Here is a 27977-nt window from a genome sequence, read left to right as displayed (position 1 = left end):
GTGAAGTCCTGGGGCATCCATTTAACGAGAATTCAAACGTAGCAACACTACACAGCTTTATGTGTGACAGCTCCAAATAATGAAGTAGTTTCACTTTAAGAGCTTCGAGCTTCTTGGCAACCGCCAGAACCACGTCACCATCAGGCACAAGTAGTTCCGCCTTAGAATCCGGAAATAGTTTCCCGAATGTCGCGGATTGACTGAAGGATTCCAGCGAGAGATTGCCGGCGTGAGAACCACAGAGATTCATTCCGGGCTCCACGCCGCTCTGCTGCACGAGGGCTCGAGTGCAGTACATTGTAATGTCGCGTCCCAAGTAACAACTGTCTGGAGACGAGCGGTAGTTTGGGCATGGGGTGACTCCCCCAGATGCCTTGATTAAGACATACGCTGGTACGTTCAGGTACAGACCGCCCCTATATCGCAACGCTCACCAACGTCTTTGAAAAGCTTGTCACTTTGCCTGCCTGAATGAACACAGCAGGAATTAAAACATCAGGTGCTATTGTTAACTAAGAATATGTTTATGCCTTGTTTGTTAAATTCAATCATGGCCATTATGCCCTAAGTACACACTCTTGTCCTGCGCTATAGATTTCCTTTAGGCATTTCCCATATGCTTTAAATGCCATCCATTGTGGTCTTAAGCTGCATTCTAACATTTCCCACTGAACGGTCTCTTCAGTTTTTTGGACCCGTCAGACCTACCCGTTTTTGTTCTGCTTCACGAGCTGCCGATGCAGCAGCTAATAAAGTTTTTCCTTCAATGCCTATTTTCCATTTTGAATAATGCTGGGCTTGCATCCCAAGCCTCTTTTTCACCTTCCATTGTGATTGGAGCCCTCGACGCTGACGTCACGGCATGACACTGCTTGCTGTCCATGCCTCACTCTCATGCCAGCTCCCGGATTGGTCACAGCGCTTCAGCATTGATCCCCTCCCTCGCCGGCACTCTACTTTAGCGTTTTCGGATCAACGGTTACCATCCACGAGGTCCGGTTGCAGGAGACGGTAGGTGCTGAGCGGGTGCTGGGCCTTGCGGGCGTAAGATGATTTCTTCTTACCATCACAGAGCTAAGTAAACTTGCTATTGAGCAGATCCCATTATTCTTTTACTGTAACTTTACTTTTTATGTAATGTCCCCCTGCAGGGTGTGCCATTGTCGCCCCCACCCCCCTCCCGAGACCTATAGGGTGTGGATCTTTTAATTAACAAGTGAGGATCTATTACTATTTGTCCTTCACCAACCAGTCTGTAACTATAGCTTTACTTGTTTCTACATCACCAATGGCCATGCAGTCCGGCCCATTGATCGCTAATCACGAGTGATGTGGCAACGGCCGCCCTCTCAATCGGCCCCCTCTTTGTTGCCATAGTGCATGACTACACGCAGGTTTGACTCCCAGAACAGCATTTCCTTGCACAAACGTACTGTCTATGGAACTACGGCCACGGCTATTGACTAGCCTCAAGCACTCCCATGCAGAGATCTGTCTTGCAAAAAACACTACAGTCAGATTCCACTAACTAAGTGTGTGTCTTCTATGTATGTTTGTCTCTTTTATTTCCAGACTATACAGGTTCCTCTCAAACTGAGGTAAATCCCACAACTTGATGGTTTGTTTTTTGCACCTTTTCATTTTTACACTCTATTTTAACTTTGACGTCCTCTGGTAAGGGTAGGCCTTAGCGCGCTCACACCGCCGAGGTACACAACTAACGGTCCTGAAGAAAGCCCAGTAAAACTACACATAAAAGGGCAGAAACATGTCGACCCCACTCTAAGTGGAAACATCCAAAACATTATTTGGTAGATGTCCCACACATATTTTTAACCACGTCAGGCTGACCATTGAATAAAACTTTTGTATGGTACAGTCCTTTGACATTTTTAATATCCCTGATTTTTCACACTATTGTCACACGAACCAGCTCCGCAGTATCCTGGCGTTGTAGCACACCAGGGAGGCATTCGGCTTCTCCTGGTGGGCCCGATGATGAAGCATGTCACTACCCAGGGTGGTGAGTGAGGGCTTCCTAAAAAATCCCTAATGATGTCCAATGCGACCTATGTAGGTTGATTCATTCTCTGTTCCTGTGCTTACGCACATACATTTTTGTTGTGTTTGACACTCTTCTGTTGTTTGAGTACGATTTACCTGGGGGACTGAGAGTGTTCCAGTGTTTCCCTCTCCCTCAAATTGTTGTTATTGTTTGTTAAATTGCCATAAAAGCAACTGCATGCTTTCAGGACACTTGTTGCACCCCCTTCACACACCCCGACCAGTAGGCACTCATCCCTAACACCAGAAAGAGCCACGATCTAGATGAATAAAACTAGAGTAAATAATACATGAGAGGTGCGATCTACACTAGTGACCATGTGTATACCTGATTATTTCCCAGACCAAAGATTTTTTTTTCCTAGCCCAAGGATTTTTTCGATTGTAGAACAAAGAAGTTTTACGCCACCCAAAAGATCAGATCCGGTACGTAATGTTCTCGATGATTCACTCATACCTGTAAATATCACATATAGAAGTAGATTTTTGTGAGCTCCTATCTTTTTTTACTCATACAGGTATCACAAGTCCTCCTTGATAATAATCCACCCTGATGAAGACCTTCGTTATAAGAAGTGCCAATTAGAAAGTCAAAAACGCGTTGGTTATACTGTTTTGAGAGGCAAGCCTATAGAACCCAGGGCAAACCGTCATCCAGAACTTTGACATCTTAGAGCCCATATTGTACGGCCCTATTCTGGGTTCTATACTTTTGAGGCGACCACCCACTGGCATATAAAACTTTATCGTACTGTGGGGACCTTAATGTGAGAAGTCCCCGTACTGCTATCTAAGAAAGGAGTTGGACTATCATTTGCCTGTAGAATTGAACAGTTATTGGTGCTCGGTAGCACCACTTTGTTTTATGTTTGTAAATTGTACAGTTATTTGTTTAATGTAAACTGTCATGATTTATATGATTTGAGTATTTTTTCCTGAACATAACTTATACACAATACAAGGAAATAGGTTAATTGTCTAGCAAGTCCGGCACAGGGCCAACACGTCTTGGTGTAAAACAAAAAAACGTTGTTTGTACTTAATTACAACCGAGGGATAAATAAAAAATCCAACTGGCGTAAAATAACATTGGGATCTATGGTGTCCGAGGTACTTTGTTTTGAATACAAGGGAAACGCAGAGAGCACTTCATGCCCTAATTGGAGAATCAAATGCTTAATTTTAAATCCCAATGTCTCTCCCCTTGAATCTTCTTGCAAAAAGAGAAGTTCTGAGGAGCCTTCTGAAATAATGTTGCATTTCAGGAAATAAAACTATATCATATTGAGGAATAGGATGTGGTGGCTCATTGGACTAATGCATCCACTACTAAAGGAGCCTGTGTTCGACCTCATGGTCATAGGTTCAAATCCCGGCGGGTGTACTCAGCCTTTCATCCATCCGAGGTCAAAAAAAGGAGTACCATTAAGTTGGGACACAATAAACATCTGTTATTCAGCACCAAGATACGTCCGGGTGAACGTGCGCTTTACAAATACACGTTACGTTATGGTGTAAAGGCCAGAGCTGCCGACTTTGGAGCTGCGGATCCAGGTTCGAGTATCAGCATCAGCTCAACATCCTGCAATTCTGAGCAAAACACTTAATCTCCCCATGCCTATGAAGAGGGACTGTATACCATCACGGGTGATTAGATGCGCTCTACAAATCCGAGTATTTATTCATTTAAATAAACAAGATTGAAATGATACAGTATTGCAGCAGAGCAAATGTTTCCTTGAAGTATTTCTAGTACAGGTCTAAAATCCGAACCATAGATCAGAGAGAAGACTGGAAGAGGAGGAGACTTATACATATACAAACAGAAAATAAGCTTATGGAATATAATAAGTGAAATATATCCTGCCAACAGTGCCATCAGAATGGGAGACTGGTTAAAAAGCACCCAGAAACAAAATGGCATAAAACAGAACATATAGTGAAGGAAACTGAGAAGTTATGTAGATGGTGAAGTGCAAGAAGGCTTGTCAGAGCGGAACACTGTAGTGCATTTTTAAATCAGTATGATCCAGGCTTTGTGTTCCTTTGAGGTTTTTAGGGTCTCAAAAAAATTAGGACGGTGAGGAAGTCAGACGTTAGAAGAAAAAGATCACTACATAACCTAAGTTTTCTGTGACAGAATTCCGATTGGTCCGGTGCACAAAAAAGTCTGCTTACTTAAAGCATATAACCAAATGTTATTTAATATCTTAAAAAGTAACACAATCCAAAATGGATATTTCACACACTACATAACAACATGAACACAATATTACCATATGAAGGGACTTTCAAATATAGGCTTACAAAAATCCCTGTCATTTTATCCTTTTTAAGTTATTATGCTAAGCATGACAAGTAAACATCCTTTACAATATGATACACTGACACAATAAAAACCATGTTACAAATGTGCTGTTATAAATCAGTAACATTAGGGAAGACATTTCATGGACTGTAATTATTTCATATGAAATACTATACAATATAAACAAAACATCCATCTTGGATGACCTTTACAGCAACCAGAGACCAAGTATTTTTAATATTTTTTCAGTGCAAACACATTTATACAAGGCAGTCTTGGCTGCAATACTCCTTCCTAATGTACAGTAAAATTCTGCTTGCATGTATTAAGCTAGTTTGCCTAATGTCACATTCAGTCACTCACAGGTTACCCGACAGTGTTACAACCCTTTTTACTTTTAACTGCTTTGAGGAAAGTAACATCTGCGGCAACTAATCTAATGTATTTGAAAGCGGGCAATTCAAATATCTGACATGTCTTCTGTTGCAAGAGTTAGACTGGCAATCATGCTTAAACAAGCATATGCAATGCAGTCTGATGCATTACAATTACCAGCTGACTTCAGGAAGAAAATTAAAGCAAGGTTGAGGAGATGATGCCCATGTCTCATCCCCCTTTACATAATCAACAAAAGTTTTTTTTCCCCATGGAAAAAAATATTTTTTTGTAACTTTATAATACAAAAGGAAACCATGGTAATGAAAAATATGAGCTCATACATAAGCATTGACATAGTTTATAGAATAACTAACCTAATAAGGTTTCAAAACTTACTTTTTGTACAATACAATTTTACATTGCTTCCATTTTTCATCATCAAATTCATGGAGGTAGTTCTATGTAAAAAGTAAAAAAAAAAAATCCATAAAATAAACATGTTGTATTATAGAAATAATACATATTAAGTGTGCAAAATGCCAATAGTTTTGTGTTGATCCTTTAAGTTTCACATAGATTCAACATCACCTAATTCTGTAAACACTTCGATTGATCGACAGCAAAGGTTTTAGGTAGATACTATTTGTATTTCCTTCCAAAGACGACCTTCTCTGCAAATTGTAGAGGCTGTGTACATAGAATACTCCCAACCTCATTCCATTTTCTCTCAATTTTTTTAATGTGGCATTGCTCCCATGTTTTCCTGACCACAATTTGTGGTTTAATACTGTGAATGGTGCATCGCCAGTTCAATTCAGGTCAAGCTTATGTTGTCTCCGCTGCCAAAGAAGAACGTAGTTTCACAATGTCCCCAAACTGGCATTTTCTAGATAAACCTTGTAGTTTAAGCGGAAATCACATTCAGCCATCACTTGCAGAATTGAGTGCAGTTCTGTCAACCGAAGTGGGACTTTAGTTTCAATGTTGTCCAAGTTGCGACATTACAACATTATGGAGTACAAATATTCAAAACAAAAAGGCCCAAAATGCAATCCCCCCACAGTTTGTTTCTTTTAATTCCCATGAAAAAAGCATGTTATTTTAAAAGCCTAATTTAGGCATTATAATGAAACTCTAAATAAAATAGAATTAAATCCTTCCATTAGAAAGAAATCAAGTCATCAGGCCACACTTGTAATTTGTAGCAGAAAAGCTCCCTTTTGTTCATACAAAATATTTAAGATCCCTATTTTCGTGTACCAGGGGATTAGGTATATCATCAGCGCCATGAGGGTTGGAGCAAATTTTATAATACTTGGTTCCTACTCAATAAAAGAGTATTTCCTTGTTACTCCTTAAAAGCTGCACCCATGCCAAATTTGCAGTTTAATACTTGCTCAAATTATACACCCAGTTTGCCATGTGTGATCAGGGAGGACTAAGTTAAAATCCTAAAATTATTCCTGTTGAGTGTTGCTTACTTTTATTTTCTCGCTATACCTCCATAATCCACTACCACTAACTCACAGAGCTGCTGTCCTTCTTAATCTAGTTTGACACTGTTCGTTACCTATTGCAATTGGAATTTGATTGGTGCTCTGAAAAAAAATATATTCAAGATTGGCTCTGCAGTATACTTTAACCACATATCATGTGGGCTCAAGTGATTTGGGAGGCGAGGTCTTTAGCGCCAAGTCTCTTCCACACAGAATAGAGTTGGCGACTGCATGATATGGAATACGCAGATGATAATTTCAGTGTCATGACTTTCACATGTTTACTCACTTAATGATGAGCATGAAAGGGAATGTGTACAAATATCCCAGGCTGCTATTCTCTTGCTTCAAAACTGCAAATATTTTTTTTTAAAAAGCAATATTGTGAAATAAAGATTTTGTTTCAGCTGGCGGTGGTACTGGTTTTGTTGCCCTTAGCCTGTGCCGGAGCACAGGTTTTTTTTTTTTTAGCACGCCACACAAAGTGTGATTAAGTTGATTGTTTTAAGGATGTAAACATCGGTCCCAATGTCAGTAAACTTTGATGTGTCGGATGAGACAGAAAAAGCTCTGAGGTCGCGTGAATATCAAACACTAGTAACAGAAGCTTGCAGGCAGTTAGCTGGTTTTTGCAGTTTCTCAGCATCAGTGGTTGCGGAGTCTGCGGTCGTTGCTCGGAAGTTGAACGGTGGGCCGATTCCCCCGTGAGCCGGGCTGAGAGCTGGGTTCTGACGTCTGTTACTTTCGACAATACTTGAAGTGTTGGAAGCCAGGCTTTCGCGAGTCCTGCAAGAACACAATAAAAAAGGCCATTAAAGAACGATCTTCCTTGTTATGTAACGTCAAATCCAATACGTTTTTAAGCGTAATCGTTCACACATGCCTTGGCAAATGGTTTCCAGAAGTGCTCTGCAACCACCAATTGGGAGTGCAAGTGAAATTCTAAACCTGTAATAAAATTTACAAGGTAGAAACGTTGTTTGACATGCGTTTCTTTTTATATGCAGGATAACAAATTAACATACTTACTTTTAAAAGTTTTATCTTTGTTTTATGCAGCGCCCATGTTTATAAACAGCTTGGTTGAGTGCTTCAACTCAAATACTATTAATGTTCTATTGCTGTTGAGACTTATCCAGTTTTATTTATCCCTCTATGTTCACAACCTCACTAATATCTCTTGTCTTCAAACTGTCTTCCTCAGAGGAAGGGTGTGGGGGTAGAGCGTGGAAGGCAGATATTAAGAAAACAGCCTTTCAAATGCTTAAGTCCATTGTGTCATGCTCCTCATTCCCTTTACGGTGAAATAACTCCAACCAGATACTATTTTAGTCCTAAAACTAATTTGTCTCACTGCTGCAGGCTTATTCATTAATATTATTTCTCTTCCTTGTTTACCTTTAACAATTTCAACAAGAAAATTATATTTCAAGGTGAATCAAGTATTCTGCAAACCTAATTTCATTTTAACTTTTTCTTGTTATGTCTCGTGTGTCCCCTTCTACTGCATGAAAAGCCACAAACCAAAGAAAGTATTTTTAGAAAGAGAGAAATATTAAAAATGCAGTTAAAGAGAAAAATTAAGAGATTACTATCTTGCAGAACTGATCACTTTCACTAATAATGTTTACTTCATCCCTAGATCCACTCCATTCTGCTAAATACCTGTTCTGCTACTATGGAAGAGATCAGTGCTGGAATAATCCAACAGAGCATCTCCCTCATTACACATACAACTTCCGTACTATAGGCCCATCGCCTGATGTGACATATCTGCAGCTATCCCACTTTCCTGTTACTCTTACAAAACTTTTCTGCACGGTCCTTTTCCAGCGCTTATTCAATGTTTTTTAGACTCCTGTGTGAAGCACAAATGTTGCTGCTTTTTAAAATTTCACAAAAGGTATCCACAACAGAAAAAGAAAAAAACTATTATAAAGAAAAACAGAGATGAACCTGAGGATAAGAACACTATGAACGGAACTGTACCAAAAAGAGAGGAAGTTATGTTTATAGCATAGGAGAACTGTGAAATATAGCAAGACATTTGTAGGTTGTGGAGAATATGAAGCGCTGTCTCATGTTTTTGTTGGAGGCGACGTCGTGAAGGATTCAAAACCAAGTTTGACCAAGTAAGATGAGTTAAGAGAAGAAGCCAACTGACATAAAAGGCAAAAAAGCACAGATTTCCACACAGAGCCTTCTTAAGATATATTATGCTGAAAAATACCTTTTATGGTTAAGAGATACGCTTTCTTGCTGAGTGGATTTATATGACACGACCATGAAACAAAGCAGAATGTGTAGTGCCATATTGGAAACAGAACAGGCAGCACTGCTGCACTCCATCCTAAGAGAATAGAATTATACCTATTTATCAATCTGTCTATATGTAAAAAAAAAATAATAACGTATGCACCCAACATCATTTAGTACCAAGTTTCCAATGAAACATTTAACGATGCATAGTTTTGTTCAAGGAAGTAAAAAACTGATTTCCATTGAAGTACAGATAAATAGAAGTCACAGAGTTAAAGCTTATTATAGTATTTGCATGTTGGGATACACTTTTCTCACAGCATCAATGATGGTGTGATCTTTATCATCATTATACATTAAGTGACTATTTTGCTGAAAAAAAATGCAACCTCTATGAACTTTAGCAGACACACTGTTGACACAACCATTCACTATGACAATATTCACTGGTAGCCATCAGTAAAATCATTCAAAAATGTAGCTATCCTATGTCACCATCGTTTTAATTGGTGAAGCTTGAATTCTTGCAACACCAAAATGACATTGCATATCGTCTATTTCTAGGATTATATCACAATTTATCATGTCATCTGTTTGCATATTTTCGTTCTCGATAAAATGTTGCTGTATTTCTATTTAGGTCAAAAAATGAAAATACCTAAAAAGCTATATTTGCAGTACTTAGATCCTGGGTGAAATAGGTACAATAGTGTTCCCTTTTCACTAATTACAGAGAAGGTAGAAATTCACTATCCTCGGTGAAATAGGGCCAATAATGTTCCATTTTCACTAATTACAGAGAAGCTAGAAATTCACTATCTTTTCATGTCATTTTATAACTTTCGATTTGTTAAAACACAGAGACAACTTTTACCATTTGAAGTTTGTGACTTATCTTAGGCAAAACAAACCAATGTGAATGAATTTTAGCTGGCAATCGCACATACACAGAGAAAATCTTATGCGATGCCAAATCATATTTCAGTGATACACTTGTGCTAAAGAGAGTTATGTCATATAAAACAGAGGAACAGATCAGCCCGGTGCCAATTTATGCTACTATCATTTACTTACTACAACAGCATCAGGGGCTACCACGTTAGTTTTCTTACTTCCTTATACGAGGCATGTTTTTCGACATTTGTTTGAGTCAGTGCCTCCCCTTCCCCAGCCAATGTTTTGATGGCCTTTCTCAAACTTGGTAATTTCCATGGACCATCTTCACAGCTTTCAGAACAACTCCTTATAGGAAACCTAGGCTGTGGTAACATCCTACAAATTTGTGGCTGATAACGTATCTGTGGCTGGTAACGTATATGTGGCTGGTATCGGATCTGTGGCTGGTATCGGATCTGTGGCTGGTATCGGATCTGTGGCTGGTATCGGATCTGTGGCTGGGACTATGCTCGTTACAAGATTCAATAGGATTGTCCATCACTAACCTTTGACGAATCCCATTTCTTCCAAGCATCTATCAAGCCCCAAACTTTACACACTTAAAAAACACATCATAGTTCTCTTAGGAGAAATGCGATTGCTGCTGTAGGTACAGCATTCCTTCTTTGCAATGCTAAACTTTTCAAGAAAGTCTCTCTCCCCCCCCCTCTCTCTTTCGCGCTCTCTCTCTTTCTCTCTCCTCTCTCTCTCTCTCTCTTCTCTCTCCCTCTCTTCTCCCTTTCTTCACTCTCTCTCTCTCGCTCATACACCTTGCAATTAGTCCAAGTCAGTACTGTTTTTCTACCTGGATAATATTTGATAGATAGTGGAAGAAGGAGTGGTCATGGGCTGACTAGTACTCTATTTATTGAAGTCGTAAACACAGTTGATGATTTGCTTTTTTTGAGTAGACCATGGCAGCGGAGGCTTGGAGATCAAGTTGTGATACAGCTATCCTCACAGCAATTTCAGTTTATTTCTATTGCCTATTTCACTTCCAAAGTCTAATAGATGGATACGCTGAGGCTCCTCTTTTCTACCTCAATATGTATGTAAAACCACCTGGCTTTCTTTTTCTGTGCGGTCATGTTTTCTCTTCTTTGTGTAAGCAAAGGAATCCGGATTTTCTTCAACCAATCGAAGGTTCCATCGTTTCCACATTTCTACAACTCTTTCACTGCGCAACTCTCAAATAAATGGGTAAAGATCTAATAGCTTAAATTAAATGCATTGAAAGACATTTGGTGATCTTTAAAATCTAACCAACTCTGGTTATGTGAAATCGGCTAATGCCCTGAATCAGTGGACTTGATATAGGAAATTTGGTCTCAGGGTTCTATAAATCATCTGGTAAAGAGTAAAAAAGTCCAGCGAGATCGGACGGGAGAGTGACAGGATGATTAACAGTGCCAGCAAAAGTGGACATCCAAGTAATCATCATATACCCAGAAAAGGAAAGAGGTTGGTCTTACTGAGTGTGGTGAGGTGCCCTGTGTGCTAAAGTTAAAAGGAGGTGATTGGGCCAGGAAAGGATTCCTTGAGGAGGGCAGGAGAGATGACAGCGGGAGAGTTGAGGATGTGTATTCGGTAAAATGTAAACAAATAGGATTGTGTTGTTAAATTGCTCCTTTTTGGGTAAGGATAATAATAATAATAATAATAATAATGATATATCAGTCCCTAAAGGAACCTCAAATTGAAATTATGCCCAAGCTATTGGTCACTGCCTTAGCTCATGGGTATTTTGCCAGCAAACACAGTCAGAGCAGGTACCATCTTTATACCCAATCTACATGCACTGTCTCCGTTATCTGTACTTGAGCAGGTAGTCTTTCGTGTCAACAAGATGTTACCACGAACACAGCCAATCAGCTTCTGATGCTGGTCTTGTAGTCACTCTAAGATGTGTATGTGCCTTTAGTCGGCACCATTGCGAAGAAATGCATTACTTACCTGTAACTGCAGTTATCCAGTATTAGTGTCTTTCATAGATTCACATGCCTGAATCATTCCCCGTCGTCGAGACGGGAGCCTCCGGTATATAAAAAAGTAATGTCCTGAGACATACATATAAAAGAATAGGCTTAAGGGTCTCACCTTAGTGTACTATCCAGGTCCTTATGCAGGAAGGACCAAACAGAGTAGGCCCAAGCGTCCCACCTTGGTAGCCTATCTGTGTCCTTTTGTAAAAAGGACCAAAGTAAAGAGAAACAACCAATCAGCTACTACCTCCTTCCAGAACCTTCCTGTCAGGAGCCTCAGTCTCTCAGATATTCGTACGCACCAAGCTAGTTAGGCGTAAACTTGTTAGAGAGATAGGTGAGTCCTTCCAGGGGAGGCGGGAGGGTGCATGTGAATCTATGAAAGACACTAATACTAAAACGTTTTTGTTTTCCGTTTAATTCCTTCATTCTTTTAGTAGTGTTATGCTCTGGTAAGCGCTGGGATGCCTATTTGGTAACCAGGCGCTATACAAAACTCAGAATAATAATAATAATAATAATAATAATAATAATAATAATAATAATAATAATAACTGCAGTTACAGGTAAGTAACGCATTTCTTATGCAGTATTTGGGTGTCTTTCATAGATTCACATGCCTGAATCAGAGTAGCAAGCAATACAATATGCACATTCTGTGTTGGTACAGCATATATAAAAGTCTGTAGATAATACATATCTGCAACTGGAAGTCAACAACATACAATGTCATGTAGTATCTAGTAATAAAGAGATGTGCATACCAGTCAAGGATGGTGGGAAGCAAGAAGGCTCACCTTACTGGAATAGATGGCGAAGCACCGCTCTGCCCACTGCTGCATCTTTCGTCAGCTCAGCATCCAAGCAGTAGTGCCTGGTGAAGGTATGCGGGGACTTCCAGGTCGCCGCTCTACAGATGTCCAGGAGTGGCACTCCAGCAAACAGTGCCGCAGACGTGGACATGGCTCTCGTGGAATGGGCTTTGACCCGCGAGTCCAAAGGCCGCCCAGCCTTGTCATGGCAGAAAGTTATCGCTGAAGAGATCCACCTTGATATACTTTGTTTCGTCAGGGGCATGCCCTTCCTTGGTCTGCTGAATGCAACAAAAAGTTGGGGTGATTTTCTGAATTGTCTTGTTCTGTCGATGTAGAATTTGAGGCATCTCTTCAGATCTAATGAATGCAGCGTTCTTTCAGCCGAGGTAGTTGGGTTTGGAAAGAACGATTTTAGAACCACTGGCTCATTAAGGTGGAAGTCCGAGGGGACTTTGGGTATGAACCGTGGGTTAGTGCGCAGGATGACTGTCGTCTCTGAATTGTAAAAAAGGGTCTTAGATGGAGAGAGCTTGCAATTCACCAACCCTTCTGGCTGAGGTTAGGGCCAGGAGGAGGGCCGTCTTCCATGAAAGGAATTTGATATCCGTTTTGTGGATAGGCTCGAAGGGATGCTTCATCAGTTGGTGAAGGACCACGTTGAGGTGCCACGACGGAGGGATAGGTTTTGGCCTTGGAAAGGACCTAAATAGGCCTTTCAGGAATTGTTTGATAAGCCTGTCCGCCCACAGGGAAGGACCCCTAGAAGTTCTGGTGAACCTGGATATTGCTGCTAGGTGTACCTTGATGGACGCATGTGCAAGTCCTGACTGCGCCAGATGTAGTAGATATGGCAGCAGTTGCTGTGGGGTGACATGGAACGGGTGTAGGCCTTCTGTCACACACCAGACACAGAAGCGCTTCCATTTAAGAGAATATGTCTTTTTAGTGCTGTCAGCTCTAGCTTTAGCGAGGACATCTCTACACTCCTGCGGAATGTTCAGGTGGCTGAATTCGCGGTATTCAGGAGCCAGGCTGATAACTTCAGAGGGCCCAGGTTCGGGTGGAGAACCTGTCCTTGGGACATTGTGAGCAGGGTCGGATGACTGTGTAGGCGCAGAGGTGGTTGGATAGACAGGCAATGCAGTTCCGTGTACCAATGCTGCCTCGGCCAGGATGGGGCGATGAGGATCAGGGTGCAGGGCTCCGACTTCATCTTCCTGATGACCCTGGGTATCAGTGGAAATGGCGGAAAGGCGTAAGCAAACACGTTCCGCCAAGCTATGGAAAATGCATTCCCTAGTGTTCCTGGTTGGGGAAGCCTGCTTCCGAAGCTTGGGCATTTGGCGTTCTCCCTGGTGGCAAAGAGGTCTATCTGCGGGGTTCCCCACTCCGCAAGATGTAGTTCAGCGCCTCCATGTCCAGTTCCCACTCGTGGGATAGAGACTGTTCCGTGCTCAGGGCGTCCGCCAGGACGTTGTCTTTGCCCGGAACGTATTCGGCCTTGAGTGTTATTCCATGCTCGAGGAGGCAATTCCAGACTCTCTGAGATTCTTGAGAGAGTGAAAGCGAACGCGTCCCTCCCTGTTTGTTCAGGTAGTGCATCGTCGTGGTGTTGTCTGTCCGGACGAGCACTGGGGAGTTTCGGATGCGTGGGAGGAAAAATTGGAGCGCCAGAAAGACCGCTCTTAGCTCCAGAATGTTGATATGGAGTTTGGATTCCTGCGGCGTCCATTTGCCGTTGATCTGTAGTTCTTGCAGGACCGCCCCCCAGCCCTCTAGGGATGCGTCCGTTGTGACTACATGTGGTTGCGCCAGAAGCAGGAACGGCAGTCCCTGCGACAGGTGTTTGGTTGACCTCCACCATTGTAGATGGTTGACTATAGATTGTGTGACTCGTATGCGGTCTTTGAATGATCCCGCAGCTTGTGTCCACTGTCTTGTCAGTTCTTCCTGAAGGGGGCGCATTTTGAGACGGCAGTGTGGGATGAGCAGAATGCATGAAGACATCATGCCGAGGAGCGACTTGAAGGTACGGAGAGTCAGAGTCTTTTTGGATGCCACTAACGTGGCTAAGGAGATAAGTTTCGTTTTTCTCTCCTGCGAGGGGAAGGCTCTCGCGCGTTCCGTGTCCAGGGTCGCTCCAAGGAAAGTGATGACTTTGCTTGGTTTCAATGATGACTTCTCTCTGTTGAGAGTCAGGCCGAGTTGGCGGAAAAGATGCAGACAGGCGCTGGGAGACGCGGCTGCGGCTGTTGCCGACGGGGCCTATACCAGCCAGTCATCCAGGTATGGGAAAACCTGGTGTCCCTGTTGACGAAGGAAGGCTGCCACAGGAGAGAGGCATTTTGTAAATATCCGTGGGGCAGATTTGAGGCCAAACGGGAGAACACGGAATTGGTAGTGGGTTCCTGCTACTGCGAACCTGAGGTACTTCCTGTGTCCTTTGAGGATAGGGATGTGATAGTAGGTGTCCTGCAGATCTAGTGACGTCATGCAGTCGCCTTCTTCCAGGAATCCCAGGATCTCTTGTAGTGTGACCATACAGAACGACTGTTTCTTTAGGAACACATTGAGCGCTCTCAGGTCGAGGATCGGTCTCCATTTCTTGCCTTTTTTGTGAATTAGGAAGAAGTGGGAGTAGAATCCTTCCCCCTTTTGGGCGTGTGGAACTTTTTCTATTGCGCCCTTTTGAAGCATGGAAGCTATTTCCTGAAGAAGCAGCCGTAGGTGTCTGTGAGGCCGCTTGGCTGGTGGTGTCGTTGGGGGATTTGAAAGAAATTCCAGTGAGTGACCGAATTGGAGAAGTTGTAAAACCCACCGGTCTGTAGTTATTTGTCGCCAATTCTGTAGGAAGAAGGAGAGTTTTCCTCCAAGTCTTAAAGAATGTGATGGTGGAAGGGCTGGCCAATGGGAAGAGTCATTGGCGATTGCCAGCAGGTCTCTTCTGGTTTTTTCCCCTGTAGGAAGATTTGTTGTAGGAAGTTTGACGTCCCGTCTGGTGTTGACGCTGTTGGAACTGCGTCATTCCCTGGGAGTACGAGTAGGAGGACCTATTTTGGTAGGAACCTCTGTACGTAGATTGTCCTCTCCCTCTGTTGCCACGAAAGGACTGATTTCTAGATTGTAGAGTTCCCAGAACTCTGGCTGTATCGGTGTCCTTTTTGATTGTGGTGAGGGCTTCATCGATCTTTTCGCCAAAAAGATGTTCGCCATCATACGGCATATCAATTATTTTAGTTTGAACTTCCTGGCGGAAGGAGGTGGCCTTAAGCCAACCCTGACGTCTTAGAACAGCGGCGCCCGCCAGCTGTCTGAAGCCAGTCATGGCTACGTCGATGGCACAGTCAATCAATTCAGAAGCCGATGTTTGGCCCTCTAGGAGTAGCGAGTGTGCCTCCTCTTTCAAATCCTCTGGCAGGTTAGCGAGGTAGGGCGCGATGTCCGCCCAGAGCTGACGGTTGTAGCGGCCCAGGAGTGCAATAGAATTTGCGATCTTCACCGTCGTTGCAGACGTGGTGGAAAAGCGTTTTCCGATGGCATCCAGCTTCCTGCCTTCTTTATCGGGTGGTGTTGATAAGGGAGACGCAGGGTTGCGCAAATTCTTCTGCGCTGCTTGAGTAACCACGGAGTCTGCCTATGGGTGACCCGTGAGGCATGCTGGCGCCGAAGAAGTAGCTTTGTATTTTTTGTCAAGCCTGGGCACTATTACTTGCAGAGAAGCTGGCGTCTGCATGAGTTGTTTGCCCTGTTTCAATAGGTAGTCAATGATCGGGATCGATCTTGTTGTCTTTTTCGCAGGTTCCTTAAAATCATAGAGGAAACATTCAGTCTCCTGTGTTTCCATGGACATATGGAACCTCTTGGCTGCCCTCTCAATGAGGTTATGGAAGCCACCAATGTCTGCGGGTGGAGACTCCGAAGACTGTGGCTCTGGAGAGGCCGGAGAGTGAGTGACGAAGTCCTGGTCTGCAGCAGGGTCTGAGTCATCATCGCGGACTTCCCCCTCTTCATGGTCTCTCTCATCGTCGTCGGACGAGATGGTGTCTTGTGCTGGATCCTGAGTTCTAGGAAGTACCAGCGGAGGGGGCTTATGTCGTGGTACAGGAGCAGGTACCTGCGGAGCTGGAGGAGCAACGGGAGTATTTTTTTCTGGAAACCGCTCTTTATAGTCTTGGATGAGGAATCGTAGGTCCGAAACTAAGGATGCTGGCAGGCACACCATTGGTGTCACTTGAGTGTGTACCGGAGTATGGACAGTTTGATCCACAGGTTCCTCAACATCTTGTTCCTCATCTGTACTCTGCCACTTAAGCACCAGTTCCGAAGGGCTAGTGGCCTGGGTAAACAGTTCCTCATCCAGTTCCTGGTCTTGTAAGGAGCAGGATGGTGTTAGTGGTTGCACCTTACTAGGTGATGTCATGCCCGGTGTGATTGGCTGTTTAGTAATCTTAATCGTGACATGGGACGTCTGGGCATCCATAGCATGTGAGAGCAGCTCAGACTCCTTCCAGGTACCAGTTGCCGTCGACGCCTGTGTCGACGGTGCCACCAAAGAGCTTTCCATCGTCGGCGGAATTTTACTCTTCGTCGACGGTATGTCCGTCGTCGATGCCCTCGTCGACGTTGTTCTCGCTGACAACTTTTCCGTCGTCGACGGCTTCGTCGCCGTCGACGGGGTGCTCCTCGTCGACGAAGGAGGCTTCGTCGACGTTGTGGCTGTCGTCGACGGTGTCGTCGTCGATGTCTTCGGCGTCGACCGCGTCGTTGACGACGTAGTCTTAGTCGTCGAGGGAACAGTAGATGGCAGCGGTCTACTCGTCGACGATGAAGGTGTCGTTCTCGTCGACGAGGAAGACTCCGACGAGGCCGTCGTCAATCGACACTGTTGTCGTCGACGTAGAGACGGTTTTCAGCGCTGAGGAGGCCATCGACGTTGTCGTCGGAATCAGCGGCTGCTTCCTGGGGACAGGAAGGTCCTTGACAGACACAGGTGGCTTGCCCTCTGAAGACTTTCTGGCCTTCTTAGGAGGGGTGTCTGAGGGGCCAGGAGAGGAAGCCCTAGGCCTCTTCAAGGAGAACTGCGAGGCACCAGACATGCTCTCACCTTCTGAAACCAGGTCACTCTCAGGCTTGTTCTTAAGCCTGTTCAGCCATATCAGAAGACGTCCTTCCCGGTCCTTCTGAGTTTTATGTGAGAATGTCCTGCATATTCTGCAGTCCTTGGCCTGGTGTTGGGGGTAGAGGCAGTATAAACAGGTCTCATGTTTATCTTCCACGTGGAGCCTCTTTTTGCCACATGAGGTGCAGGCTCGAAATAGTCCTTTTTTCTGGCTATCAGCCATGGCAAATAAGTTGTGAAAATATCAAGTTTTGATGAAAAGAATAAGTTTCCTGAGGAGAACTCAGGTGGAGACTCCCTAGCACAACGTGCGGTAGAAAATCTGAGAGACTGAGGCTCCTGACAGGAAGGTTCTGGAAGGAGGTAGTAGCTGATTGGTTGTTTCTCTTTACTTTGGTCCTTTTTACAAAAGGACACAGATAGGCTACCAAGGTGGGACCCTTGGGCCTACTCTGTTTGGTCCTTCCTGCATAAGGACCTGGATAGGACACTAAGGGGAGACCCTTAGGCCTATTCTTTTATATGTATGTCTCAGGACATTACTTTTTTATATACCGGAGGCTCCCGTCTCGACGACGGGGAATGATTCAGGCATGTGAATCTATGAAAGACACCCAAATACTGGATAATAACCCACCTCTAAGCAGCCTCATATTAATACACACTGCAGCTTCTGTCGGGTTCACAGTATGTGCTGTGTTTGGTAGTGTCTGAGCAGTTACTGTGCCTCTGGTCAGCCACAGCCCACATACGGTACCTGATATTGCACTCCAGAGCAGGGTAAAGCATTGGAGACAGTAGTGGGTCCTTAGTCTAATCTTGATTAGGTACTGGGCCTCTAATGGGATGCATAAAAAAGTACCTCATCGTAGACAACAGTACAGCATACACTGTAGCCTACCACAGGCTCTAAATCTATTTCCATCCATAAACAGATAAGGGGCCTATAATTAGTCCTAAAACAAGTACTGAGGCTGTACTCAGCCACACAGCTGGTACTGAGTGCATGACAGCCCCGAAGCATGCTGGGATTTGAGGAGAAAACAGAGTTAATGGTGGATGGGGGCTAGAGTGAAAAGGAAACACACAGAGGAGCATGTAAGGGAACGCATCCTTTGAAGACATATACAAAGTGTTTTCACAAAGCTCACAGGTCAGAGAAGAGCTGGGCTAGAGAATAAACACATTAAGAACTACCACATTGGTGCTATGCTGCTGTCCTAGATGAAATAACAGAAGGGTAAGCATCCTTTCATCACATAGTCATTTTTTTTAACCCTGAAATGCCATTCACCACTAACAATTTAAGTTGAAGTTGCTTTGGTAGGAAATTTTAGGTCCTTAGAATGCCTCCTTATGTAAAGAACCGGGTTCTCTGGGATCCACAAAACCGTATTGGGCTGTAGGGAGAGGGAGGAAATGGGGGTAACACTCTTGTGCTGTCAGAACAGCAACCTACCAAGCACTTTGTCTCTCGCCCTCACATGTGCAGGGTGCCAGGTTGGCTGGAGTCTGAACCACGACCAGATTAGGGCTCACCTGAATGGTGCTCATCTGCCTTGGGAAGCCTTCGAGAACTTCAGAGGAGATGGAGGCGTGACATGAAAACACTTCTCATATAAGCTCAAAGCAGAAACAACACCCTCCCAACCACACACCTTACAAGATAACTTGCTATAGCTGTATGTAAGTGCTTCAACACCCCAACTAAGGGGTAGTAAGCACTTTACTAACGCAACAATAAAAGAATCTTTAAAATATAATTGTTTTCTTATGAAGTGCATGTAGTCTGGTGCTGCCCTGCCCCTCTAGTGCGGTCTCGATTAAAGAAACATTCTTTACATACTTTTTCTTATTCTTTTGAACTGTCTCAACTTCTTACGGCAATGCCCAGGAAGGAGCATATCTACCCATACCCGCTTTAAGCTGGCATTCAACGCCTTAAGGTATCAACTTTACAAGTCTGGTCTTAATCCACAAAGCCTACACCTAGGATCCTCGATTCCAATACCGCAAATTCGCACGCTGGATCTAAACAATTAATTTCATGTTAATTAGCCTATCCAGAACTCTGCACCAGAGGCTTTTTTCCATGATGGGAGCACAGTTATGCCTAACCACCCCAACCCAAAACACATAACATTCAACAAGAAAAGGCATTTGGTATTAAACAAACAAGTAATTGTTAGAAAACAAATGACCCTACCTAAGCAAAGAAGACTAAATCAAACAACCTCCTTCACTTAAATACATTTGTGTCATTACATACTTACAGTGGAATGGCTGGTCAATGACTGTGACAGGCCAAAAATACCTTACCCCTTGTAGCTCTTGATTTGCAGGGGTCAGAGGACTGCCTATATTATGCAAAGGATACAGAAGTAGGGTAATCAAGTAAGGAGGACATCCTTATTTCTGTTACATATCGATTCATTATAATTGAGCTTTAAGCAGCACCCATCCAACCAGAAGCAAAAAAGTAGGAAGAGAGAAATTTTCAGAGATTGCATACAAAACGCCTTGAGTCACCTACATTTCTGCTTTGAAGCAAAAGTGTTCACCACAATGGTTTGAAAATAGGCATCAGGAGGGGATAATATATGACCCCGATACAAGTTTTTACGAAAAGCATGCCATTTTAACCAAAGAAGGTTGTCTGTCCTACAAAAATGATTTTGAAACTGGGAAGGCTAGAAGAATAAGCTTCCTGATTTGCTATTTAAATTCAGGTTTTATAGCTTGGACAAGCATCGAAGAAACTGTGCCAGCTTTGGGTCAACTATATTATGTGAATTTTAAGAGATATAAACAGCGGTAGTTTTGCTACATATGGTAATGTATGGATGTGCACAACATTTCCTAGTAGTTTTTTCTTTGTAGGACTGCGCAATATTTGGAACTATAGAACCATTTATTAGCACTTAAAGATCAGAAAAAATGAACCATGCACTATTCAAATGCATGAACAAGTGAACATCCAAGTGTGAGAAAGCAGCAACACAACTTAAAGAAACATTAACCTTCCGTTAAGCGGAATACGGATGCTACCAGGAGCTTCAAATGAAGTCACACAAGCTAGCTATGAGTTAAACTGAAATTCCAGTTCAGCTCTTGTGTTCCACTTTGTTTAACTTTATAGAAGTTCGCAAAAAGAGGCCATTGAAAGGACGATTGCTTTCAGGAAATACCTTTAATCCTCCTTTTTTCTGCCCCCAAAGCCACTAGGTGGACTCAACGAGAGCTGGGGCAAGACACTTATCCAGGGCCTCATGAAGGAATTCCAAAACCTGAGGGATGGAACAAGCAGAAGCATTACTGATTACGTGCTTACATCAATTTTGGAAATGTGTGTCTTCCAAGTACTAAAGCACTCCATCATGGGATCGCTGTTGAAGTCATAAATATTAAATATACCCTCTCGACTCTTGTGCACTTTTACAAAAGATAAATTATTTAAAAAACCGTTTTTTTCCATGTGCTCAGATGCCCACAATAATAACTAAATCTACCCATTCTTTCCTACAATAAAGCCAAACCGAATTAGTGAAAAAACTCGAATGGAAATTGGACTGATTAATCTTTACTATATCCCTCTAAAAACCAAAAATAAGATAAAGTCCAGGGGGTTTCACTCAATTAGTCAACATTTTGAAAATGCATTAAAGGAATACTGCTCCTTCAAGAGAACCCACAATCCTATAATTCAGGGCACTGCCAGTCGAAACCTCTGTTAGTTTCTCCAAAAGCCTGGACGCAGGACGTTTGAGAACTTGGGCCTCATTAGGAAGGCAGATGGACTTCCGTCGGTCCATCACCCATTCAGAATGGGGACTGCACACTTACAAGGCGGCAGTCCCACAAGCCGAATTATGATGAGACTGCCACCACGGCGGTCGCAATGCTGATTCATTGCATTGTGGTGTGTGCTATGGTCTGCAGCACCCGCCGCAGTACAATGAAATTACATGTTACATATCCCTGCACTACGTGGCAGGCAACATGCGGGACCCCCAGGGCCCATGTCCGAGGCCCAAGGAGGGGTGTGGGGGTCTGCTACGGGCCCCCATTTCCGTGTCTGTCTGCCTGGTCACGGCAGGTTGACTGCTGCTGAAAGACAGGCGGAAAGGGATATTATTATCCCTAAGGCGGTGCCTGGCAGGCATCGTAATGCATCAGTCGGATCGGCCCTTACGAAAGGTGAAGGACCGCACCGTTGGCATAGCGGTGGCGGTCTTCTCGCCATCCTAATGAGGCCCTAGGTTCTGTATGCTAACCATGTATGACATGAAAATGTAGATATTGTTCCAGTTCTTAAACAGTTGATTTCTTTGAGTGTTTGTGTGGTGATTATTTTACTGTAAATATTTTAGCTTTACTTTTTTTTTTTGTCACTGCTCTCAATAATCGTGTCTTGACCTTTCATGAATTCTCTCCCCTGAAGAAAAAAAATATTAGGGGGACCCTGTATGCAGACTCAGCCTGTTAAGTAAGATGGCAGTATGTTCATAATGCAAGGAGAAGTCTCCAGAAGGAATTAAGCTCCTATAGCTGGCACAGCCTTCTGCTATGTCGAGTGTAGGGGTTCCCATCGCATCAGAGAATGCGATCAAGGATCTAAGTCCAAAAGGGGGGAAGGTGTTTTGTACGACCTGCAGTCTGGTATACAGTTATTTATTCAAGGAAGCTATTAAAGCATTACCATAATCCAGGTGACTAATAATAAGTGCCTGGACTAGTGATTTTCTTGATCAAAGTGGAATCCATTGAAATACTTTCAGTGGGGCGGGCATGATGCCAAAACGGGTACCTGAGAAGTGGTTTACATGGCCCTTCATTGACAGTTATCCACTATTAATCCTAGATTCTTTACTGTTACCTTTGGAATGGGAGTAGGGTCTAGACTTACAGACCACCAGTCGTCCAACCAGAATTTGTGAGCTTTCACAAATAGTACAACCTCAGTTTTACATGCATTAAGTTGTAGACAATTTAGCTGCACCCAATTGGCGATATGATTCATGCAGTCTTGAAATCTTAGTTTAGTGTCTGCCGGCTGGGTCCCATTGTGATGACCAACTGTGTATCATCTTCATAAGAGATGACATTAAATCCATATGATTTCATCACTTGTGCAGGGGTGCCACATATTTATTGAAAAGAGTGGGGCGCAACGCAGATCCCTGTGGCACACCCTTGTACAAGGATATGGTTCTTGAAACATCCAACTCTAGTTTCACTGAGAGTGTTCTTCCCTTCAGGAAGTTCTTTAGCCAGCTGAGGCCTTTCCCTCCGACACCAATCTCTTCAAGTCTTTTTGTAAGAACTTCAGACCCATCTCCCTACTCCCCTTCCCAGCCAAGGTCATCACGAAGGCCATCAAAGCCCAGCTGTCTGAGTTCAACGAGAAAAACCATGTCCTGGACAACTCTCAATCCTGCTTTCGAAGCGAGGCCAGCACCCAAACCGCTCTCCTCGCCACCACTGCGGACATCCGCTCCCTCCCTGACCATGGAGAAACCGCAGCCTTCATCCTACTGGACCTCTCAGCTGTGTTCGATACCATCTCCCTCCACACCCTAATCACAAGACTCTACAATGCCGGCATATGCGACAGGGCCCTGGACTGGATCCACTCATTCATTACCCGCCGAACACAGCAAGTCAGACTACCTCCATTCCTCTCAGAACCTACAGAGATCAGCTGTGGAGTGCCCTAGGGCTTCTCTCTGAGCCCCACCCTCTTCAATCTCTACATGGCCCCTCTGAGGGCCATCATCAGAAACCACGGACTGAACATTATCTCCTACGCCGATGACACCCAGCTGATCCTTTCCCTCACCAACGAATCTACAGCCACAAGAACCAACTTAAGATAGCTGCCTCAAGATCAACTCGGAGAAGACTCAAGTACTCATCCTAAGACCTGCCCCCGCAGCCTGGGACGACTCTTGGTGGTCCGCCGCTCTGGGAACCCCTCCCACCCCCACGGACCATGCATGCAACCTCGGCATCGTACTGGACTCCTCACTCTCAATGAACAGTCAGAACAACGACATATCCTCATCCTGTTTCCACATGCTCTGCCTACTCCGAAAGACATTAAGATGTATCCCCACAGAATCCAGAAAGATGGTCGCCCATGTACTCATCACCAGCAGTCTAGACTACGGCAACGCACTATGCCGGCGTCAACCAGTAACAGCTCAGGACTCTACAGAACGTTCAAAACACTGTAGTCAGACTGGTCCTGGACGTACCCACCGCACAGCCACATCACTCAGCACCTCTGTCAACTCCACTGGCTCCAAGTCAATAAGAGAATCACATTCACGCTCCTCACAGATGCCTACAACTCTCTCCATGATGCAGGATCAGCATATCTGAACCACCGCCTCTCTGTCCACACTTTTTCAGTGCTATGACCTGCCTGGAAACCTGACTGAGAACGGTCAAGCAGTTGTTGGCGTTCTAAGTATGTTGTCAGTTGCGTATTCACCAATGTTTCCATTACCTTCCCGAATTAGGGGAGTAAGGAGATTAGTCTGAAATTTTCTAATTCATTCGGATCTGCCCTTGGTTTTTTAAGAATAGGTTTGACCCTCGCCGATTTCCATTTTCCTGGAACTATTTCCAGATTTAATGACACATTAAACAGGTCTGTAAGGCTGTGATGTAATGCAGGAGCCTGGGTGGACATAATATAGGGAGGCGCCAGGTCTTCAGATGATCCTGATCGAACCCCGTTTATTATGATACTGACATCTTCTTGCGTTACCATGATAAACTCCTTCAATAATACAGTATGGGCATGTTTTGTCCTACTGCGCTCCAAATTTGTTTCTTCTGCCATATCACTGATAAAGGTATTATACATTTAGGTTATTTTGTCCTCAACGAAGATAGCTACATTTTCTACCAGGTCCTGGGAGGATGGAATAGATGCCTCACAGGATTTGGGATTAGGAAATTCTGAACATTCCTTATGCGAGTTAGCTGCTTTGTCAATTCTGTTGACAATGTGAACTTTCCTGGCTCACTTAATGTTGTCTAGATATTGTCGGTGGGCCCTTTTGTAGGATTGTCCGTCATCGTTTTTCGATGATCTCTATTTACGCTCTAATTTCCTGCATGCCACCATTTTTGTTTTCAAGGAATCTCTAAACCATAGGGCCATCTTACTCTTATGCTTAGTTTTGTTATTTACTATTGAGACAGGAGGTATCATGTCCAAAGTTTGTGAGATGGCATTTGAGGGCCTCGTCCGGACTATTATGACCAATTAATCGAAAAAGAGGAACAGAAATGTGGAGTGAAGGAGGCTAGATCAATGTTCATCAAAGGCCTGCTTGGTTTTTGGGCTGGGACCTGGATTTCTAGGGGAGTTTCTCACTGTAAGTGGAATTTAATAACGCAGTAGTCTGACCAAACTAATGGGGAAGGGGGGATCAACCCTGATAATTGATATATTGGTCAACAGTAGGTTTACGGTGTGCCCTGCAGTATTTATCGGTCCAATCACCTTTTGATATGGACCTAATGCCTTTAGGTCTGTGATTAGACAAGTTGTGTCAGCGTCGGATGTTAAGTCTGCATGATAGTTTAAGTCTCAGACCAATAGGAAGCTATCTACCGTAAAGATATGTGGGGCGATGAATTCCATCAGTTTGTTACTGAAATCGTGCTTCGGCCCCGGGGGTCTGTACACAAAGGCACTTTTCCAGGTACCCTTACCTGATGCTTCCATTCTAAAAATGCATATTTCCATCCAGTCTGTCATATAATAGTTAATCATGCATTAAAGACCTAAGTGTCCTAGAAGTGGTCTACTAGAGTACAGCTCCTTAGGACTATTATCAGAAACTTACCATACAAAATACTATAAAGAAAATCCAGGGCTGGGAAGGGTAACCTCTAAAGTTTCCTAAGAAAAATGCTACTTACCAGTATGCATCTGTTCTTGGCATGTAGAGCTGCAGAGTTGTACACTTAGCATTAGATCGCCACCTGGTGTTGGGCTCGGATGATTGCAGGTTGTTGTTGTCTTGGAAGAAGTCTATGTAGTCACGAGATAGGTGAATCCTCCCTTGGACAATACTGCGCATGGGCATCGGCTCCATCCTTAGATTGTTTTTCGCCATGATGGGAAATTATGAAGTTAGTATAAGTAAAGAAAAAAGGATGTCCATGCGTGTGCATCTAAGTAAGATGAAAAACTGGACCTGATACAAGTCCCGGGGAGGCGAGAGGGCATGTACAACTCTGCAGCTCTACATGCCAAGAACAGATGCATACTGGTAAGTAGCATTTTCCATTCAAGGCATATGAGCTGTAGATTGTACACTTAGCATTGATTGTACAGCAGTGTCTCCCCTAGCGGTGGTCTCTTGTATCCGTTGCAGTTGTTTGAAAGAGAGTTTTAAGAACAGCTTGCTGCTTGGCTTGCACATCAACACAGTAGTGTTCAGTGAAGGTGTGTGTTGTAGACCATGTTGCTGCTTTGCATATGTCTTCTATGGGGATGTTCCCTAAGAAAGCCATGGAGGCTCCTAGCTTGCGTGTGGAGTGCGCTCTAGGAGTAACTGTTAATGTACGTTTTGCTTTTTGATTAGCAGACTTGTATACATTTTACAATCCACCTTGCAATTCCACCCTTAGAGATGGGGTTGCCTTAATGAGGTGGAGAGAAAGATACAAATAATAGTTTTGTCTTTCAAAAAGATATAGTCCTATCTATATAGTAGAGAAGAGCTCTTTTAACGCCAAGGGTATGTAGAGCTCTTTCTTCTACAGAGTCTGGGTTTTAGAAAAACACTGGTAACTCTACAGATTGGTTTAAATGAAAAGGAGTAATCACTTTTGGAAGGAATTTAGGATTAGTTCTTAGAACAACTTTGTTACGATGGAGTTGTAAGAAAGGTTCTTGTATAGTGAACGCTTGTATTTCACTTACTCTTCTAAGAGAGGTGATAAGGAAAGCTGTTTTCCATGTGAGGAATTACAGTTCACATTTGTGTAGAGGTTCAAAAGGGGGTCCCATGAGCCTTGTAAGAACCACGTTAAGGTTCCATACTGGAGAAGGTGGTGAATTAGGTGGAATGATTCTTTTTAATCCTTCCATAAATGCTTTAATTTCAGGTACTCTAAAAAGAGACAGATGTGGTCTGTTTTGTAAGTATGCCGCAATTGCTGCTAGATGCAGGCGTATGGATGAATATGCCACGTTACACCTTTGTAAATGTAGAAGTTAGTAAATTATATTTTGGATAGAAGCATCCAGGGGATCAATTTGATTATTATTGCAGTAAATGGCAAATCTTTTCCATTTAGCAGCGTAACAAGCTCTTGTAGTAGGTCTCCTTGCCTCTTTAATGATGTTCATACAGTCTGGTGGTAGGTTAAAATAACCAAACTCTAAGACTTCAGGAACCAGATCGCTAAATTCAGTTGTTTTGGGTCTGGGTGTCTGATTTCTCCATGGTTCTGTGTTGACAGTGCGCTGTAACTTTTGATGTGGAACCAGAGAGAGGTCCAGTAGTGTGGTGAGCCACGGTTGGCGTGCCCATGTGGGAGCTACCAGGATTAGTTTGAGAGACTGTTGTCTGAGCTTGCGCACTACCAATGGTATCAGTGGGAGAGGCGGAAAAGCGTATGCAAATCTGCCTGACCAGTTCATCCATATCGCATTGCCCTTGGACAATGGGTGTGGAAACCTGGCGGCGAAGGTAGGACATTTTGTATTTTCGTAGGTGGCAAACAGATCTATGTGTGAATGACCTCACCTCCGGAAGAATGGCTGAAGAACTTGTAGATGTAGTTCCCATTCGTGAATCTGTTGTGACTGCCGACTTAACAGATCTGCTATCTGATTGTGAACTTCTGGAAGGTGTTCCGCCAACAGATTTATATTTTGAGGAATGGCCCATCTCCAAATATTCTGTGCAAGCTAGGACAGTTGCAGAGAGTGTGTCCCCCCCTGTTTTTGTATATAGTACATGGCTGTCATATTGTCCGTCCGGATTAAGACAGCTTTGTTTTGTACTTGTAGCTGACAGGTTTTGCGTGCAAAGAATATGGCTAGCAGCTCTAGATGGTTGATATGGAACAGTTTTTGTTGATTGTTCCATTGACCTTGAGTTGTATGATGTAAGAGATGGGCTCCCCATCCTGTGAGAGATGCGTCTGTTGTGAGCACTAACTGTGGAACAGGTTCGAGGAACGGCCGTCCCTTTGTCAAGTTTTTGGTGTTGACTTGGTGTAGTTGATCGTAAACCCCAAGTTGTGCAAAGTTTGAATTGTTTGATTTGTGTGTTGGACACATTGTTTGAATGACTTGGCTTTTATGAGCCAGTCATCTACATAAGGGAAGACATGTATTTGCTGCCTTCTGAGATGTGCTGCTACTACTGCTAAGCACTTTGTGAACACGCGTGGTACTGTTGTTACCCCAAATGGAAGGACTTTGAACTGATAGTGTTGTCCTTGTATTACAAACCTTAGGTACTTTTTGTGAGCAGGGTGTATAGGGATGTGAAAGTAGGCGTCCTTTACGTCTAGGGTTGAAAGGAAATCGCCTTGTTGCAGTAGTGGGAGCACTTGTTGCAGAGTGATCATATGAAAATG

At 43.5% G+C, this 27977-nt stretch overlaps 1 protein-coding gene across 6 annotated transcripts in view; it reads right to left on the bottom strand.

Annotated features, from left to right (window-relative positions):
• Positions 1-4254: 4254 nt before the first annotated feature.
• Positions 4255-27977, bottom strand: part of STOX2 (storkhead box 2) — a 630189-nt gene continuing 606466 nt past the window's right edge. For 5 of the 6 annotated variants that reach the window (XM_086962472.1, XM_086962474.1, XM_086962477.1 and 2 more), the window contains exon 4: positions 4255-7032. In XM_086962472.1, the coding sequence (XP_086818598.1) occupies positions 6834-7032 (199 nt within the window). In that variant the 3' untranslated portion in view covers positions 4255-6833. Of the gene's footprint in view, positions 7033-19630; positions 19715-27977 lie in introns of all 6 variants that reach the window. The other variant, XM_086962475.1, reaches the window with a different exon arrangement.

Source organism: Lissotriton vulgaris, chromosome 3_1 (assembly GCF_964263255.1).
Source record: "Lissotriton vulgaris chromosome 3_1, aLisVul1.2, whole genome shotgun sequence".
Lineage (NCBI taxonomy): Eukaryota > Metazoa > Chordata > Amphibia > Caudata > Salamandridae > Lissotriton > Lissotriton vulgaris.
Note: the sequence above shows the minus strand (reverse complement) of the source record. Positions and strands in the feature narration are given on the sequence as shown.